The sequence below is a fragment of the Tinamus guttatus genome, unplaced genomic scaffold, assembly GCF_059628265.1.
Source record: "Tinamus guttatus ecotype Peru unplaced genomic scaffold, ASM5962826v1 Tinamus_guttatus_pri_ptg000171l, whole genome shotgun sequence".
NCBI classification, from domain to species: domain Eukaryota; kingdom Metazoa; phylum Chordata; class Aves; order Tinamiformes; family Tinamidae; genus Tinamus; species Tinamus guttatus.
In genome coordinates, this window is record NW_028288705.1 from 2,280,057 (window position 1) to 2,297,136 (window position 17,080).

General features: G+C 38.7%; 1 protein-coding gene across 2 annotated transcripts; it reads right to left on the reverse strand.

Moving 5' to 3' along the window:
* Nucleotides 1–2,249: 2,249 nt before the first annotated feature.
* On the reverse strand, nt 2,250–14,355 carry HELB (DNA helicase B). Of its 2 annotated transcripts, XM_088522953.1 has the most exons (13): nt 14,154–14,355; nt 13,188–13,556; nt 12,207–12,433; nt 10,097–10,978; nt 9,033–9,210; nt 8,105–8,246; nt 7,457–7,587; nt 6,309–6,393; nt 5,095–5,154; nt 4,357–4,549; nt 3,547–3,681; nt 2,881–3,318; nt 2,250–2,556 (listed from the first exon to the last, which is right to left on the reverse strand). In XM_088522953.1, the coding sequence occupies exons 1-13, from the start codon at nt 14,353–14,355 to the stop codon at nt 2,467–2,469; spliced, it is 3,132 nt and encodes a 1,043-aa protein (XP_088379079.1). In that variant the 3' UTR covers nt 2,250–2,466. The 2 variants fall into 2 exon arrangements, with proteins under 2 accessions (XP_088379079.1, XP_088379078.1); XM_088522952.1 differs by lacking the exon at nt 14,154–14,355 and having other exon boundaries at nt 13,205–13,347.
* Nucleotides 14,356–17,080: the final 2,725 nt, after the last annotated feature.

Sequence of the window (17,080 nt, forward strand, 5' to 3'; positions counted from 1 at the left end):
CAGCCGGCCCCCGCGCTGGGACGCTCGGCAACGCGGCCATTACGGTGCTAAACCCCCTCAAGGCTTTCCTGAGGCTCGCGCGCGGACGCCGCGCGGCACTAAAGCACAGGAGGATCCGTCTGTCCGTCTCAAGGCTTGTATCCATTCATGGTCACTTTTGAAAGACTTTTAACTCATAGTTGTTTTATTATAAACAGTCTACTGTTAGCAACGAGGAGCAAAAAGCATAAAGGCCCCCTCATCCCCAAAAACGGGGAGATGTTTAAACATGGTGTAAATGTTCCTTGCCCTCCAACAGCGGCTGTGGTTTGAGGGGAAAGCACAGCGTAAACCTCTCCTAGCAGCATGTCCAGGTTACACTGTTTTTAAAAGCATTTTTTGATGGCCAGGGACTGTCTGATGGCAAAACAAGAAGGGCACGGGGTTGCCCCAGGATTTCTTGTAAATTGGCTGGAAGTGGGGGGGACATGAGGTCCCTGGCATGAACTGCCTTCAGACAGAGGCACCGTTTAGACGTTTTTAACAAAATCCACATAGGAAGCTGCTGTACGTGGTGAACATTACTCCCCCACTGTGGTAAATTTTTATTAGAAATATGTTATTCCCTATGCAATGAAATATTTAATGATATGTCTTGCACCCTGTGAGGGTTTTTTTTGCTGTTGTTTTTAAGCAGAGACTTTTTAAGACAGTGGGATAAAACATCAGAAGAACTAGTGACAAGAGTAAAACTAAAATGAGTTTAGACAAATTAGAAAGGTTTTGAAGGGTTTTTTCTTAATTACATGCAAAACTGATATGAAAGCTCCCTAACGCTCCATAAAACTCTGAACTTGTAGTGTTAAATATGAGCTCTCTTTATAAAGTCAAACAATTTCTTGAGGGGACTAAAGTCCATTTAAATAAGCTTTGTTTTCAGCCTTCTTTATGATAAACATACCCTGTGCAACATGTTTTTAGAACTTAAAATTGTAAATATATTTTACAAACACATTACACGAAATCTCTCTGACCCCCACCCCAAAGCAATAAAATACTGCCAGTTGCATTATAAGCTCACCAGCAGCTGCTTTGGTTTCTTCCAGTATTCAAGGTGTTATGGTAATTATTGTTATTGGTGAATATAAAGATACTGGATTTGTACATTTGTAGAGTCTCCATATCTAAGCAATCACAGAGTTTTCTGGTCAATTTAAACTGTCTAACTGTATCCTTATTGCTGTTTCCCATAAATGAACAAGGTCACCTGCCCTGCACACACAAGTACATCCAGTTTATATTTCAGCACTGCCAATGACATTCAATGCTGAATCATGTAAAAAATAATGTCCATGAGTCACTTAAATATGTATTTTTATTTGTAACAAATAAGTATTAAACTGTAAAGTATTTTTGTACAAATTTAATACTTTAATAGCATGATATTTATCGTCTATGTATGTTTTTTGAAATTCAAACTGTTGCAAATATTTGTATGGAAAAACTGTATAAATTGAAATAAACAGTGATTTAAAGACATTAACAACGAGGTAGTATTTTTCTACTTCAAGTTTTTTTCCACACACATAGCATTATTGTTTTAATAAAAAATATCATCTTTACATTTGAGCCATCCTTAAGGAAAAAAAAAAGGCTATGGCAGAAAAAAGAGTGAGAACGTAAGCCATTCAAATTTCAGTAGAGCTGGTCTGAAGTTTGAGTAAAACATTCAGGTTATTTAATCTTGAAAATTACAATGCATGAAGTCATGCAATACAAAAGAAAAAAGAAAGGACAATACGCGGTACATTATTTGAACTGTGACTCCAAGTTTTGCTTTTGTTACCAAGATCACGAGCAGCAAAAACTCCATTGGGTAGAAAGAGCAATGGCAAGTTTTACATCTCCTAAGGTACCAAAGGGCAATGTCCTTCCTTGTCCTTCCTGTGACTGCTGCTTGCTCCTTCTGTTCGTGACAGGATTAACATCGTGACCCAGCCAAGCCTCATGCCTGTAGTTCTGCCCTATCCAGCACAACTGAAATTCCCTTTGTACACCATCCATTTTTCTGGCTTAAGAGCACACTGTTGCTTCAGAAAGGCAGCAAGAGTTTCTCACTGATGCTGTAGCATCATGAGCTGCATACAGCCTGGTACAGATAGAATGTTTAAACCAAGAAATTCCCATGTATTATTCAAGGGAACATCCAGCTTCTAATAGCCCTGTAATTCTTGTAGTTCTTTTTTTTTTTTTCCAAAATAAAAAAATGACTTGATTTTTGATGACTAACGCACCAATGAATCTTCTACTAAAAGCAGATCATTGAAAATATAAAAGGCTCCCTTTAAAACAAGCTCTCCTTCAAAGAAAATGGAAATATAGGAAAGCTGTTAAAATCTCTGCATATCTAGTTTCTCTGTCCCAGAAATCTTTAAAATAAAGCTGTCAAAAACAAGTGTCTTCATTAAGAGGACAACTGATTGATTGTTAGTTTTTGAAAAGCTTCTTAGGAGTTACATGTTCCAAACTTAGATTCCTGAGTCTGGAAGACCCGAGTGGGGTGTCTTGTTGATTTGGCTGTCAAAACAAAACAAAAATGTTATCCAAGTTGACATCTGTACACAAGGACCAAGCTAGTATTGTCTAAGCTAGCCAGCATCACTGCAATTAGTCACAAGATGTCTAAGTTTACTTGCTACTGGCATTAATTTTTTTTTTCCCTATTAAACATATATTACCCTGGAAAGACACCTGCCAAATTTGATTGCTCACAGACTACTGGTCAGATTACTAATACTTGGAAAATTAAAAAATAAAAAAAAAGAGAAAATAAAAAACTTGCGCAGCTGAAACAAGAGTGCAATAATTTGGTTTATACTTTCTCGGTGAAAAGGTACTTACCCAGGATGTTTTCATAGCATCCTCTGAATTCATCACAGGACTTCTTTGTCTTTTACCTGGACTTAGCTGCAGTGCATTACTGGCCTGCTCTTCATTAAGGGCTGCAGACCCTTCTTGTTTAACCGAGTTAGTTAACGGTTCAGAGTGGTCAGGAGCACCTTGAGTTGCAGATACAGACTGAGTCTCAGGTTGCCAGCTCTCCTCCAGGGGAGGAGTTTGTTTTGGACGGTTGTTTATTTCTGCAATTGTCTCTCTCAAAAATTTCTGTAACCGAGTTTTTCTGGGCCTGTTCTTGTTAGTGACTGCTTTCTTGAGGTGCATCTCCTCAGCTATCACGTAGACTCGGCAGCGTCCTCTGGTCACAGCTGTGTACACGTGCTGCCAGTGCTGACGGCCTGGGTTCCCAACTACATAGACAACGGTTTTTTCCTCAGAACCCTGAAATATGTGCAAGAGCTCCTTACCAAGATGCAATCTCCAATTAAAAAAAAAAAAAAAAAAAAGATCACAAGAACAAGGAAAGAGAACTGGAGATTCTCTGGAAAGTGCCCCCTGCATTCAAGGAATTTTGGTTTCAAGACAGTCTCTGACACTTTCATGTGAAAATACAGCCAATTAGCAAGATAAAGGCATGGTAAAGTTTTACCAGCTCCTAAAACTTCCTACCTGAAATGTGTGAATAGTTCTGGCCCATGCATGTTTTACATGACACAGCTTCTTCAGTGCCTTATACACTACAGTGTGCGTGGAGCCGTATGTGCTGCTGATGGTCAATAATCGTTGTTTATTAACTTCCACATCCTAAGGACAAAGCACAAGAACACATCAGTAAGCTCCTATCAGTTGTTTGACCAATGTCTATACATCTACATGTGTCTATATGGGTATCTTTCCCTTAAAGATGAACTTAAACTGTTTCAGTGCCAAACAAGTGAAATCATTTCAGATGTTAAATCCAAGGATTGCTGTCTTTTACTGACTAGCTCTGAGGAAAATTACTCTCAACATACAGGCTACCCGACTTAAAAAGTTAAAAACTGAAGTCTTAACTCCCAGAAAACTTAGTATCTTAGGGTAAGGTAACACACTAAAAAAGAAAATAAACTAACAATACGGGGATTCAGCTCTCTCCCACCAACTCTTTTTGCTTCCCTCTTGCCTAGCACAAACCCTAGTATTCACTGGACTCCTTGGCAAGTCAATTCAACTCAATCAACCCAGCAAGAAAATAAAGGGATGGGAGGTGGTTAAATTTGTCAGCTTCATTTTATGCCAGGGAAGGACTCTGGCCGTCATACTAGCTTTACTCTTTATTTAAAGACTGTATTTCAAGAACCAACTGAAACAGTTTTTACATGAACTTCCAGGGATGTTTTTTGCTCAATTCTCTACTGCCTTTTATTATAAATTAAAAATTTAAAATGTGAATTCTTTTACTTTTGAGATTTTGTGCAAGTTGTTGCAGCAACTACTTACATCTGTTATGAAAAATATATCTCCATTGCACAGTCGTTTGCCGTCCTCGGCAAGCGGGGGGATTCCATTTTTGCATTTATGGTGATTGGGATCCTTGCTCAAACCAGGTCCCGGCAAGAGATCCTTCAGGTAAGTATTTCGCATGCAGCAAATCTTGTCACCGGTTCGAAACAGAAGTTGTCTTTTATGGTCTCTGCATCAGGGAAAAAAAAAAAAAAAGAGAAAGGGATTATAACATCACTCAGTATTTTTGCTGCTTCCTTCTACTGAATAAATCCAGTATATTTAGACCAGATTAAAAACACTGAAAATATTTAAAACACTTAAGACAACCCTTAATTTTAAAAGGTGTTTGTCTAAGTTTCATAAAACTTTTTAGTAAAAAGCATCAATATGGAGAAGTACTCAAAGGCTGCTTCCAAGAACATTTCAGAATCAAATAGTGGGAAAAATATAACCCTATTTTTTTCAAGGAGCTTTAATGTCAACTTTAAATACTCAAAAACTTGAAATTCATGTATTGACAAGCAGTTTCAATTAAATGCAAACCATTTTGCAGTCCAGGCTAAAACTGAAGGGCTCACCAAAGCAAGATTCCTAATTGTAAAAATGACCTCTAATGTATTGAATCAGATCGACATAAATCTCTAAACCCAGGTCTACAATTTTATTTTAGGTTGCTTCACTTTCAAAAACCAAGAGATTCATAAATGGAAAAATTGCAAAATACTGGCTTACCTAGTTAAATGGTTTGAATAATGCTGGCAACACATTTCATTTATTAGATCACAATCTTGCCTAAAACATAAAAAACAGGAGTTTTAACTTTTAAAGGCAGATTAAGTAGCTGTAAACACACCACAAAAAAATCTTAAATGGAAACTGTAAATAACACTGCAGCACCTGCAAGCAGACTGGAGAAATTAAACTGACTCCAGAGTTACTCGGTATTCACAGCAAACTGATAAAACTTGCTAAAATGTCTGCACCAACTTATTTGCACACTGGTAACCTAGTTGTAGTGCTGGCATTTTTAATTGTGGCATTTTTAATTGCTGGCATTTTTATTTGTGAAAGTTCTTCACAAACACAAGCGAAAAGTTTTTCCTTTCAGTACCCTTTTCGGTGAAATTGTAACACTGTGGGCTCCAGTACTATCAAAACTTCCAGTATTTCTGTGGGATCTCCCATGCTCTTTAACCTCTGCAACAGTTCACATTATCAATGACAAGCAGCATTCCCTGCCCTTCTTGGAAGTCTGCTGGAGCCATACGTCTCCCCTCTGCCTTTTCAAATGACTCCTACTGTGCTTCCAAATATCCAGGAAGCAGAAATCCACCACTAACAGAAGCACTAATGCTCATCAGAGACCACCAGTCCTGGCCCTCGTGAGATGATCAAAATGCCAGCATCTTCTGTCACTGATGAACATCCACCTGCTCTGGTCGCACAGGCACAGGCAACAGGCTGTCTGCTCCCACTAGGCACCCTGGAATTCCTCCCTTTCAGGATGGGGAATGTTGAATATTTGAATATTGATCACAATCTCGTTTTTAATCTCTCTCATGGGGTTAAGGTCCATTACTTTGTATTTTGTGAGTTTCTCCAAGCAGTTTGGACCTCATCTTACAGCACAGGCTCTTGGGGAATCCCGTGCAAAGACTGATCACTAACATCTATCCCTTGTTTCCTTAAAACAATCAATACAGAGCAACATGAATGCAAAGGTAAAAAGCATGGTGCAAAACACATTATTCTTGTAGAAAAGTGAAGTTACTCTCCATGGAGAAAGAGGGGACAACCACAGGCAAAGGGAAAGACACTGGCCTGTTTTTCCCTCTAGCATTTTTAACAGTATTTCCACTAGTGTCTCCAACTCAACACATTTAGATGTTTTTAGAGCATGGCTGCTAGCAAGGATTTTTTCGGTGTTTGCCTCCACGCTCTGTTACCTTCTAAAAGCAATGAACTGTGATTGTTTGGCATCCTGCAATCCTGGTCCTTTTGCAAGTAAAGTCTTGATGGCATTCTGCAAATCTGATTTAGAAGACATAACAGGTAAGATATAAACATATGCAGAAGAACAATTTAAGAGAGAAAAATCTAATTTGGTGTGATATTGCCTTTGCTTATTTCTTGCTTCAGTGCCATTTCAACTTGTTTGAAAGAAACGAAACCAAACAGCAGCAACAAAATCACATAAATATACTTCCCCCAAAAAGAATCAGGTAGCTATCTCACAATTAAAATCTGGAAAGAGAAAAATGTTATCGAAGAACAGTAGTTCTTATTTATTTTTATTAAACATCTGACTAAATGTATTTCATGCCAAATAGCGTTTTGATACAGCATATTAAAGAAACATTGGCTAGATTATTTTTAACCCATGGAACAATCCATTCAGATGTTACAGAATATACTCATTTGAGGTTTAATGATGAAGTTATTTAAGCAAGGTGCAGTTATTCACGCTTATTTTCTTCCACACGCATACAAAGTGGAGGCACCTATCCAATAACAGTCAAAAGACTAAGCCCAGCCCCAAAACATTTTGAAAGAAATCTTGGTGACCCCTCTTTCAAGAGCCTTTTTTTCTGTTTCCATTTTCTTAATTTGATTCCAGAGTAGAGCGCAACACATTGCTGTCCAAAACACTCCCTATAACAGTTGCTTTTACCCCAAATCCCTCAACTCCGAAAAATTTAATCTTTTAAGGACTGACAGCTCAGTTGCAACAAAAAGAGCTGCTCGTGTTTGATGCCACTGGTCTCAGCTGCAATACTCCCAATTCAAAACTGGAAGCCTACAGAGTATCCTCTGTCCTTAATGGGTTTTCTGTGCCCATTCACATAAGGCAAAAAGGTAAACTATGAATCCACTATTTTGCTTTAAATCAAAACAAACACGTAGATGAGGCAGTTAGGGACATGGTTTAGCAGGAACGGTGGTGATGGTTTTATAGACAGACTCCATGATCTTGAGGATCTTTTCCAACCATAATGGTTCTATGATTCTATGACTAAAATTGTTCATTAGACCCCAATAGTGTATGTTTTACAGAACGGGAAGTCAAGATCACAGACTATAAATATACACCTACTGTCACAGCCCCCACCAGAAGGCAAAGCAATAAAAATGAATTTCTTCTCTGGGCTTGGCATGGTCAGTTCTCCCTTCCAACCAGAAACTTTAAGCACCTCATCAAATTCAGGAAGTTTCCGTTGAGAGATTCTGGACAACAGGAGTGGTGGGAAAAAAGAAGAGAAAAATAATTTCTGGTTAAAGAATTGTAGTGTACCCTCTGCATCATCCTGAATGTTGCATTTTAAAAGTGCTCACCCACTATAAAACATATACACACTGAATGACTATTTTCTGCGCATAACTTAAATTCACAGGGAAAAATCCTAATTTATTCTCCAAATACTTCAGCACTAGAGTTGATAGTTATTATTATCAATATAGCCCTCTTCACAGGAGGAGTATGGAGTAATACAGAAGTGCTGCTAAAAACAGAGGGGGAATAGGAGGGGAAAGGGGTCTGTAAAACTTTGGTTGTAATTTTGGACATCTTGCAAAGATTCAGATGATCCTAAAACTTCCACTGATACCAAACGGTCTTGAGCACTTGGACACAGATTTTGCTATTTCATGTTTTAAAAAACCTGCATACTGGATTACTACCATATAGAAATAAAGGACCAGAACGACTACAAGAATACTTCTTGTATACATTGTAAGATGCTACCTTGTTGCGTTGTCTACAATTAATTGTGATTCAGCTCTGTGATTAGTTCGCAGTTCCACAGAGAGCCCTCTGGATTTCAGGCCCTCGAAGATATCAGCCAGCATGTTACCAGGATCTATGCTTGGGAGCTGTCTAGTATCACCTAAACAACACAAATTAACGTTTGTGAGGAGCAACAACAAAGTGTCTCTGAAAATATGTCTTAAAAATCTCTGAAAGTAATACTCAACCTTTCTCATGGTGCAAGACTCAGTAATCATATGCTAAGTCCAGTACACTTTATGTCAAATTAAACTTTTCAGGATCCCTGGAATCAAACTGTAGAACAGCTAAAGTCCTTTAAATAATGCTTTGCTAATAGGTACAAATGATTCTGTATGATGAATAGATACTGATCACCTTATCCCAACACATTTTAAAAGCTACATATCTAAAACTGAGTGCCAACAATAGCACATGAAAAAGCACAACAATAGCACACATCTGCTTCTCCAAGGAAGCAGAGGTGAAAGATCTGATTTTACACTTTTTTTTCCATCCTATACTAAAAACAAGTTGATTCTAACAATATGATCCTCAGCATGCAATTCATCAACTAATGTCTGATTCATATGGTAACACTAACTTGTTTAAAGCTTAAGGAAAACAGAAAAAATTCCCACTCACAAGATATAATAAGGAGCTACTAAAAGAAGTCGTTATTTTCAGAATCAGACAAAACCACTAAAAATTAACAATAATATTGTACTGACAGGTGGACCCTTCAGTTGTTTTCCATCTCATCTGACTATACACATGAGCAGATATCCAACAACAGAACAACTGGATTTTAGAGACTCAGCAAGAACAGTAGTAACTTTGATGTGTACACTGTATATTGTGTATTATTAAATACTGTATAATCCTAACTGTGTATTTTTCCACTTACCAAGAATAATAAGTTTGGCAAGTTGAGCATGTTCACATAAGAGCTTTAGGACTAAGCTAAGAATCTGTACAGACACCAAGCTTCCTTCATCCACAACCAGAACTGTCACGGTGGAAAACTTCCATGGCAGTTCTTCTTGACTCTGTGATGACTTCCATGATTTAAAACTATAGATGATCTACAAACAACACAGGAACAATATAATCTGAGTCACGAATCTGAAAGACTGTGAACAACTGTCTTGCAAAGGTAGCCAGAGTGTGGTCTCTTCTAATGTTGTCTTTTGGAGTGTTAACTGAAGTTCTGAACTTCAACATGCAAAGAATCAAGGACTCACCCATTCGGTCTTACTCCTCTCCTTACTCCTTACATTCCTAGCTGAGATTCCCAACATTCTTGCTATGTCCACTTGATTGGACCAGTAAGTGGCCACATGGGGAAGAGGTAAAGGGAACTACCCACTTCTCAATGCATTTTATCATCTCAACTTTTATTTAAGTTATTCCACTCTTCCAATCTCTCTGCAGCATTTTCGTTACCTACGTCAACGGAGACTTAAGTTTATTAACAAACAGTCTACTCTTTTTCTAAAAAATGTTGCAAAATATATATCTGGAGACACAGTAGTTAGGAAAACGTTGCATGAATGAAATCCACCTCATTACTCTACTCCAGCCTGTGGTTCTTCATAAATGTGTTGGCATTAATATGATTTCTACGCAACATGGCACTGGAGAACAGCTCTGCTGCCTAGGGAAGATTTCTGCAGTTAATTTTAAATGCTGTAGACTACTCAGACTACCAAAAAATGTTAAAAGATTCAATGCCCTAGAAAGCCACTTGAGAAACGCTTAAGAAAGGGGGAAAAAAAAGATGCAGCATATAATGTATTTCAGATGGTCAGGATGCCTGAAAATATAATACTGATATTTACGTGCCGATACCTTAAAATTATCATTAATAGCGGTTAAGTATCACTAAAAATGATCAATGATAAGTTTTATCCAAAACAAGAATGACATTGCCAAAATTTATTTTAGAAGTCAGTTTTAAAAAATCCTTACCTGATGCAGGGTATATGCAGGAAATCTAGTTTTCTCACTCAAAAGGCTTGCTGCTCTCCCTGTAGGTGCAGTAAATAATACATTCAAAAGATTTTTTGTGCAAGTATTTTGTGATTCCCAAAGATGATTAAAAGTATTCCACTCCTCCGATGCATCCAGGTCTCCTTCAAAATCCTTAGAAGCAGCTTCCACTTCTTCCATCTCTTTTTCCATCTGCTTTAAGTGACGAAAAAGGCAGCTAACGATTGTACTCTTCCCACAGCCTCCTTTTCCACTTATGATTGTGACAGGATTAGCACAAATCTTTTCCAGAGCAGTCACCTGATCCAAGTCTACCTCTGCTTTACTTTGGGTACCAGATGTAGACTCCAATTCCTTTTTAAGGAAGCTATTTTCACAATTGTGACTTTCTGGATTATTTTCTTTCATGCACTCCACTTCATGAGCCTGGGTAACATTCATTTTCATATCTACTATTTCTCTTGATATCTCAGAAATGTTAAGTATTTGTCTCACATCAACACCTAGTTGCCATGCGTGGTTTGACAAAAGGTCACCAATAAACATGGCAATGTTCTTTTCCGAGTTGTAAAGATGAGGCAGAAACACCATTTTTTTCTCCCTAATCACTATATGTTGATCTTTCAAAAATTCAAGAGATTGCCAAGCATGCTCAATAGACATATCTCTAGACACAAAATGAGTTAATTCATCTTGATCTTCGTAAGTATGTCCCATTTCTGTACATTGTTTCTTGAGTCGATCATACAGAATCAATGCATTCTTCTGCAGATCAGGAATCCTCGAGAGGAGATGTTTGCACTGATGGAAGGCTGCCCAGGTTGCTTCACAATAAGGAAGGTTCAGTTCCCTATAGGTAATCTTCTCCCCAAAAGGAATAAAAACAAACATAGATTCATTTATTTCAGAAGATATTAGCATCTTGCTGAATTACAATTCACTGGGTAGCAGTCTACAAAAAAATAGTCATTTGTAGTACAAAGTTATGCTTTTTTTTTTGAATGCAAGATATTTCAAAATGAGATGATTGATAATTTGTCCATCACTAACACTTTAAAGTCAAAAACCCTGTACAGAAAGTGGTTATTAGAGAGAATTTGTGCATTTGATCTAATGCACACCCATCCGAATTTCAAGTAAAGACACAAGCTACATCAGCAGCAGAGCACAGATTACGGTACTAGCTAGAATTCTTTGTCCAGTTTTGGAGAAAAGATATCAAGGAACAGATGAAACCTACCAAGACTAGTGCAATTCAGTGAGACTGAGATGTGCAGAAAACATGATCTACTGTCAGGAGGCAGAGAGAATGAAAAGAGAGACATGATTGCCTTCAAGTAGTAAAAAAAAATCTAAGGAAGAATACAAGGCTTGGTACAGAGCACAAGAGAAGAAAAAACAGTTTAAATTGCAACCAGGAAGAGTCAAAACATATATCAGGAAAAGCTTTCTAATGCTAAGAATGTGAAACATTGGAATAAATGAGTTACAACATTGGGCATGGAGATAGTATTGGTAAGCTGAGGCAAAGGGATTCATTAACCACATTTCTGCACTGAGCCTTAGCCCATGTTTGAGCACTAAGCTGAGCTACAGCAGTGCAGTTGCACAAAAGACAAGGAAAGCAGCAAATATAAATCCTAAAATAAGGTGACCTTTTATAAAGCCATTTGGATCTACTTTGCTATGAAAGCACACCAACACTGTTCTATGGTCTAAAATCAGATTTCCTTTGCACATATAAAATTTAAAAGTATGATTTTATATTAGCTTTTTGGTTTCAATCTGATTACCTCTTCATTTACCTTCTGATTACCTTCATTTTCTATTCCTTGTAGAAAAGGCTAAGCAAAAGTTTGTAACACTTTCACTTTCATAATCTTCTGGAACTGAGTTACGGTAGACTAATTGAGAAATAAGCTTTCTTAACAGTAAGCATGGTAAATTACCCTTTTTCAATTAAACTAACGCTTATCTCCTAAAAATGCCCATATCATAAAATGAACATAACTGAAAGAACAGGCTTATGGCCTGATGAAGGTCGAATGCAACAAACGTCACATTTCTTACCCTAATTTTTACTACTCACCTTGCTGAATCCAAGTTTCCAGGGCTCATTGTTTAATATATCATCCAATTTTGTGAGAATGCCGTCTTGGAAATGTTCTTTCACAACATGTGCATCACCGTTATTTTCATTCTCTTTTTGCCAACACACCTTCTCCAAAACGCAGCAAAAATGGCGCGGTAGAAGAACTGGCAAATACTCCATGATCTTTGGAAAATTCATAGCTACCAGTACGGCTTTTCCTGCAACTGTATGCACCATAAACCAATAAAGTTTTAAACAATATACAAATCCATTTATAGAGACAATTTAAATAGACTTTGGCTTCTCCCTCTTCCATATCCCAAGCATCCCTAGTATCTTTCAGCTTCTTATTCTTTGTAATTCTTTTAAAGATAGTTTTAAATGAACCCTGAACTGCCTTGAAGGAAAAACAAATGCAAATAAGCGACAGATAAAACCTGCAACTAAAATGCTCTCTTGGAAAATAATTATTATAAATGTGTTTTAAACTGCATCAGTTCATCCTAGTTGGGTCCCACAGACTAAATGGCATTAGTGGTATATTAGGTCTGCTACTGATACACATCTTGTGGTTATAGCTTTGTTCAGACAGAATCCAGCCCACAAGAGCTGGCTACACCATTTGTGAATGCTACCTGCCCCAAAAGGCCACACTGCCATGTCCATGTGCTGAACCCATTAACAAGCCTTCGCTGCATCGCAATAAATCACACAGGGCCAACATCCGTGTCTTTGCATCTGTAGCACAGGTAATTCTAGTCAGTAAACCCACAGTCTTTACACACGTGCATTGGCAACTGTACGCACTCCTTTAACGGGTTACCAATCCCCTGCAGCCCTCAAATTTAAAAAATATGCAAGAATCTTTGCATATTAAAAATTCATTTAACTACACAGAGACATGTTAGCCTGAGCATAGTATCTTAAAAAATAGAAACGAACTTATAAAACTATCAAAATAGCACACAATATACCTACAAGATTTCAAAACATACTGAAAGACATCAAAATTCTTGGTATCTCCTTGCTTCTTTGCTAAATACGATGCTTGGAACTGTTTCAGTTTCTCTTCAAGTTTTGTAAAACTCAGCAAAGGCTGCTCAGGAAGCCAAGTAAAAAACTCTTGTTTAAAAACATCAGGAACACCACATTCGTTCAGGAATAGCGAAAAGACATGGTGGTTGTTTTCCTCTATATTAGTCCGCAGAAAATATGATGGAAATCCTTGCACAAAATACTTGGCGCCTATTTTTTTAACTTTAACATGAACTGTCCACCAAGGGCCCATGATCGGAAAACGTCCAACTACTTCATACTCCTTTTTGGTTTCTTCCTCTTGTATAATAACTGAAATTCAAAAAGAAGAATAAACCATTGTTACTGCTAAATGGAAAAGGCAAAAAGGGCAGTTTGATTGAAATATTTTGGATGTTCAAGCTTATTTTTATGATTTGTATTATAAGCTATATTAAGAGTAAAAAGGCGGTAACAGTTTCCAATAATAATTTTAAGGAACAAACCATGTATATACATACATGTATATATGTAAACGTGAATGCTTCTAGTAAGTTTTAAAATATACAAAGCCCTTTTTACGCAACTCACTCAAACAGGGAAACACCTATGATTTCCTTATTTTGCAATGCAGCAGAAATCCTACCCTCTGAGCAAGATCTACCACCAGCTTCAGGGCGTTTGGCCCTTGTATGAACTCAAGTGGGGCTGCCCATAAATCCCATCACTGGGAAGGCCCCAATTAACTTTACTGAAGACTCGACATAAAATAATAACAATAATAATACACTTTTTTTCCTTTTTTTTTAAATAAAATAAAATAAAATAAACTACGCAGCTCCTCCTCCGCGCCACAGCCCAGCGGGGAGACCCGCGAGGTCCCGGCCGGGGATGGGGCGCCCCGCCGGCCCCGCTCCCGCCACCGCTCACCGGCTCGGCGCGGGGGCAGCGCGGCCGCCAGCTCCGCCTCGTCGCCGGAGGCCGCGAGCAGCGCGATCTCGGCGAAGCGCGACTCCTCCTCGGGCTCCTCCTCTTCGTCCTGTTCGGCCTCTGCCGCGGCCTGTGACGGCGGTGGCAGCAGCACCCCGCGCAGCTCCGTCAGGGGAGCCTGCCGCCCGCCCGCGCTCGCCATGGCGTCGCGGGCGGCGTAGGACGAGGCGGAACTTGCGAGCGCCTCCCTCCGCGGTGGGGAGGGAAGAAGGGAGGGCGGGGTGGCACCGTGTTGCCGGTACCGTTGCCGGGGCGTGCCGCCATGTCGCGGGGTTCCCTGTCAGGGGTGCCGCCATGTCGCGGGGTGCTGTTATCGGGCGGGGGGGGGGGGTGCCGCCATGTCGCGGGGTTCCCTGTCAGGCGTGCCGCCATGTCGCGGGGAACCGTAGCGCCCTCTGCGCCTGTCGAGGGGCGCCCTGTTGATGGCGAAGACCGTTGTGACAAGGAATTCAGGAAACTGTTTTTCTGTGCACCCAGGGGAAACAGAGACTATAAAGAGTTGTGTGTATGTGCCTCGCCAGTCTCTCAGAGGCATAAGAAATCAGTGCTAAAATCCTCAGCGGGTCTGAGCCCTAAACCTAAGTGCCCTCCCTACAATAGTTCTTGTTCTTACCTTGATATTCTACTGCAAAAACCTTTTTAAAAAAATATAGATACATAAAATATAGATAGAATGCAGATAAAATATAGATCACAGTTCCACATCTATGAAATTTAGTTTACGGATCATAAAGGCAGCTCTCTCCTATATCATAAATCATTCCACCTCATGGCCCCCCAAAGCGGAATAATATTAAGCACAACTTGTAGATGGGCAAAACATTTTGCTGTCTGAAAACCACCAATGGACCCTGTTCTTTCCTTGGTTGCGATCCAGGTGGTTTATAGAGCTGTCCAGACTCGCAGGAAACCACCAAAGATTACTTTCATATTTTCTTGCAGGCCGCTGATGAAAATACTGTGTCATCCGAAAGTATCACACATTTAGTATTGATCTGTCCTGAAGCCCTTCAAAAATTATGCTATTCTGTGATGATTCCACATTAGCAAATATTTTAGGATCTCATTAACTTTCTTTAACCTGCTTGTACTTAATGTGTTAGCATGTGCTGTGGTGTTCTGTAGCACTATGCTTGCCCTGATCAGCCAAATATGTATTTTCATCACAGAATTAAAGGTTTTTTTTGACAACATTTATTTTGCAAAAATAGAACTTTTTTATTACAGTCTTGTGTTTTCATACACCCACTTTTTAATTTTTGAAACTGTTAGCAGTTCCTCCTTTCTGCTTTGAACTGACGACATCTTAACTGTACTGCAGGTCTTTAGGGATGTCTTGCTTCTCCTTTTGAATACAGACACAGTGGTTAAAGAGGAGGTTCCCTCTTCTCAATTTCTGGAAATGCTCCAGTAATGCAGTCGTGTTTAAAAAGCAGTAGGCAAGTAAATGCTACTTTTATGATTTTAAAATCAGCTACAAAGCATGCAAGCATAGATTATTGAATTACTGCTTACCAGATCTTGTGTGGATTAACTTCAAAGAGTTGCATTCTTTCTCCTACCTGAATTGCCTTTACATGGCAGGCTGAAAATGCGCATGACCTATAAAATGGACATGGGAGAGGACACAGATTCGTATTAATTTAATAAATGTGAAGTATTTTTTCACTGAGTCTTTAACAGTGTTTTACAGAGGTACATTTGAAACAGTGTTTTAAGCTACTTTTTTACATGAAACACCTAGTTTCACGTTAGCTATATGTTTGTCTGAAAATGGAGTGTTTTAGGCCCCCAGTCTGGTCTGAAAAGCTGGGATAGAAACATAATACTGTATCCAGCAAGCCTGATACTGGAATTTTCTAACCTTTCTGCACTCCATACCATAAACACTGAATTCCAATAATGTATCTGGCATTTCCTTACCTTTCTGTCATTTCAGTAAGAAAATATTCTGTCTAGTTTGTAAAGAGGTAAACTGCTGAACAGAGATACTGAGGGCCAGATACCTAGAACTGTCCTGATTATGAAAGCTTTTTATGTGCCCAGCTTTAAATAGGTGGGCCTTGATTTTCATGGTTGTGGCCATTGGCTGTTTTTGTTAAGTAGGTGCAGTTTTCTAAAGTTAGATAGTCAAATACTGAGAAAAAGAAATTAGAGGATCCTTTTTGGTATTTGGGACTAAATGATTTATTCATCTCCATAGCAAAGCTGAATTTAAGGTTCCCATCTGCTTGGTTTTCCATCCTTTGCTTTACCCCATGCTGCACTTCACGTATTTAGAAAGTGGGAGCTGAAGTAAGTCCTTGATCCTATGAAGGCAATGACGAAACTGTTAACTTAAATACAAGAAGGATTATAACCCTGAAAGTAATTTTATCTGAGTGAAAAATATAAAAATAAATGAGCAGTTCTATAGATTTAGAAATTTACAACACATATGTGTAAAAAGAGATTGTCAGACATTAAAAAACGATGAATATAAGACCAGGAGATTCAGTCAAAAATTACTCTGTCATGAAGGTTTTAAATCAAAGTTGGAAAAACACTTTGAAATCTTAGATCAGCTTTGGGGACTCACTTTCCATCCATCATATTTCACTTTAAACTCTGCACCAGAAGCTAAGAATGTACAGCAGAAGGAAAACATACTTTGACAACCCTATGATTTTACCTCCTAATGCACTGTATTATCACTGTCATGGTAATTCCTGGTTCTTAGAGTATAATCTGACATGACGCTAAAGAAGTCATTACTTTGCTGTCCATGGGGAAAAATCTGTTTCTAAATTTGAACTCAATATTGTTGCACTGGGCTGAAAAAAAATGTGAAGCCCCCAAAGCAAGTAGTCACAAGGAGGGATCATTCA

What these genes read in the sequence shown, in the direction of transcription:
- HELB (XM_088522953.1), bottom strand. Translation starts at nt 14,355, where the DNA reads ATGGCGAGCGCGGGCGGGCGGCAGGCTCCCCTGACGGAGCTGCGCGGG. An exon ending in TTCTGGTGGGGGCTGTGACA is followed by an intron (nt 6,394 to 7,456) that starts GTAGGTGTATAT and finishes CTTCTAAATCAG; the next exon opens with ATTTGCAGAATGCCATCAAG. An exon ending in TATTCAAACCATTTAACTAG is followed by an intron (nt 4,550 to 5,094) that starts GTAAGCCAGTAT and finishes TCCCTGATGCAG; the next exon opens with AGACCATAAAAGACAACTTC.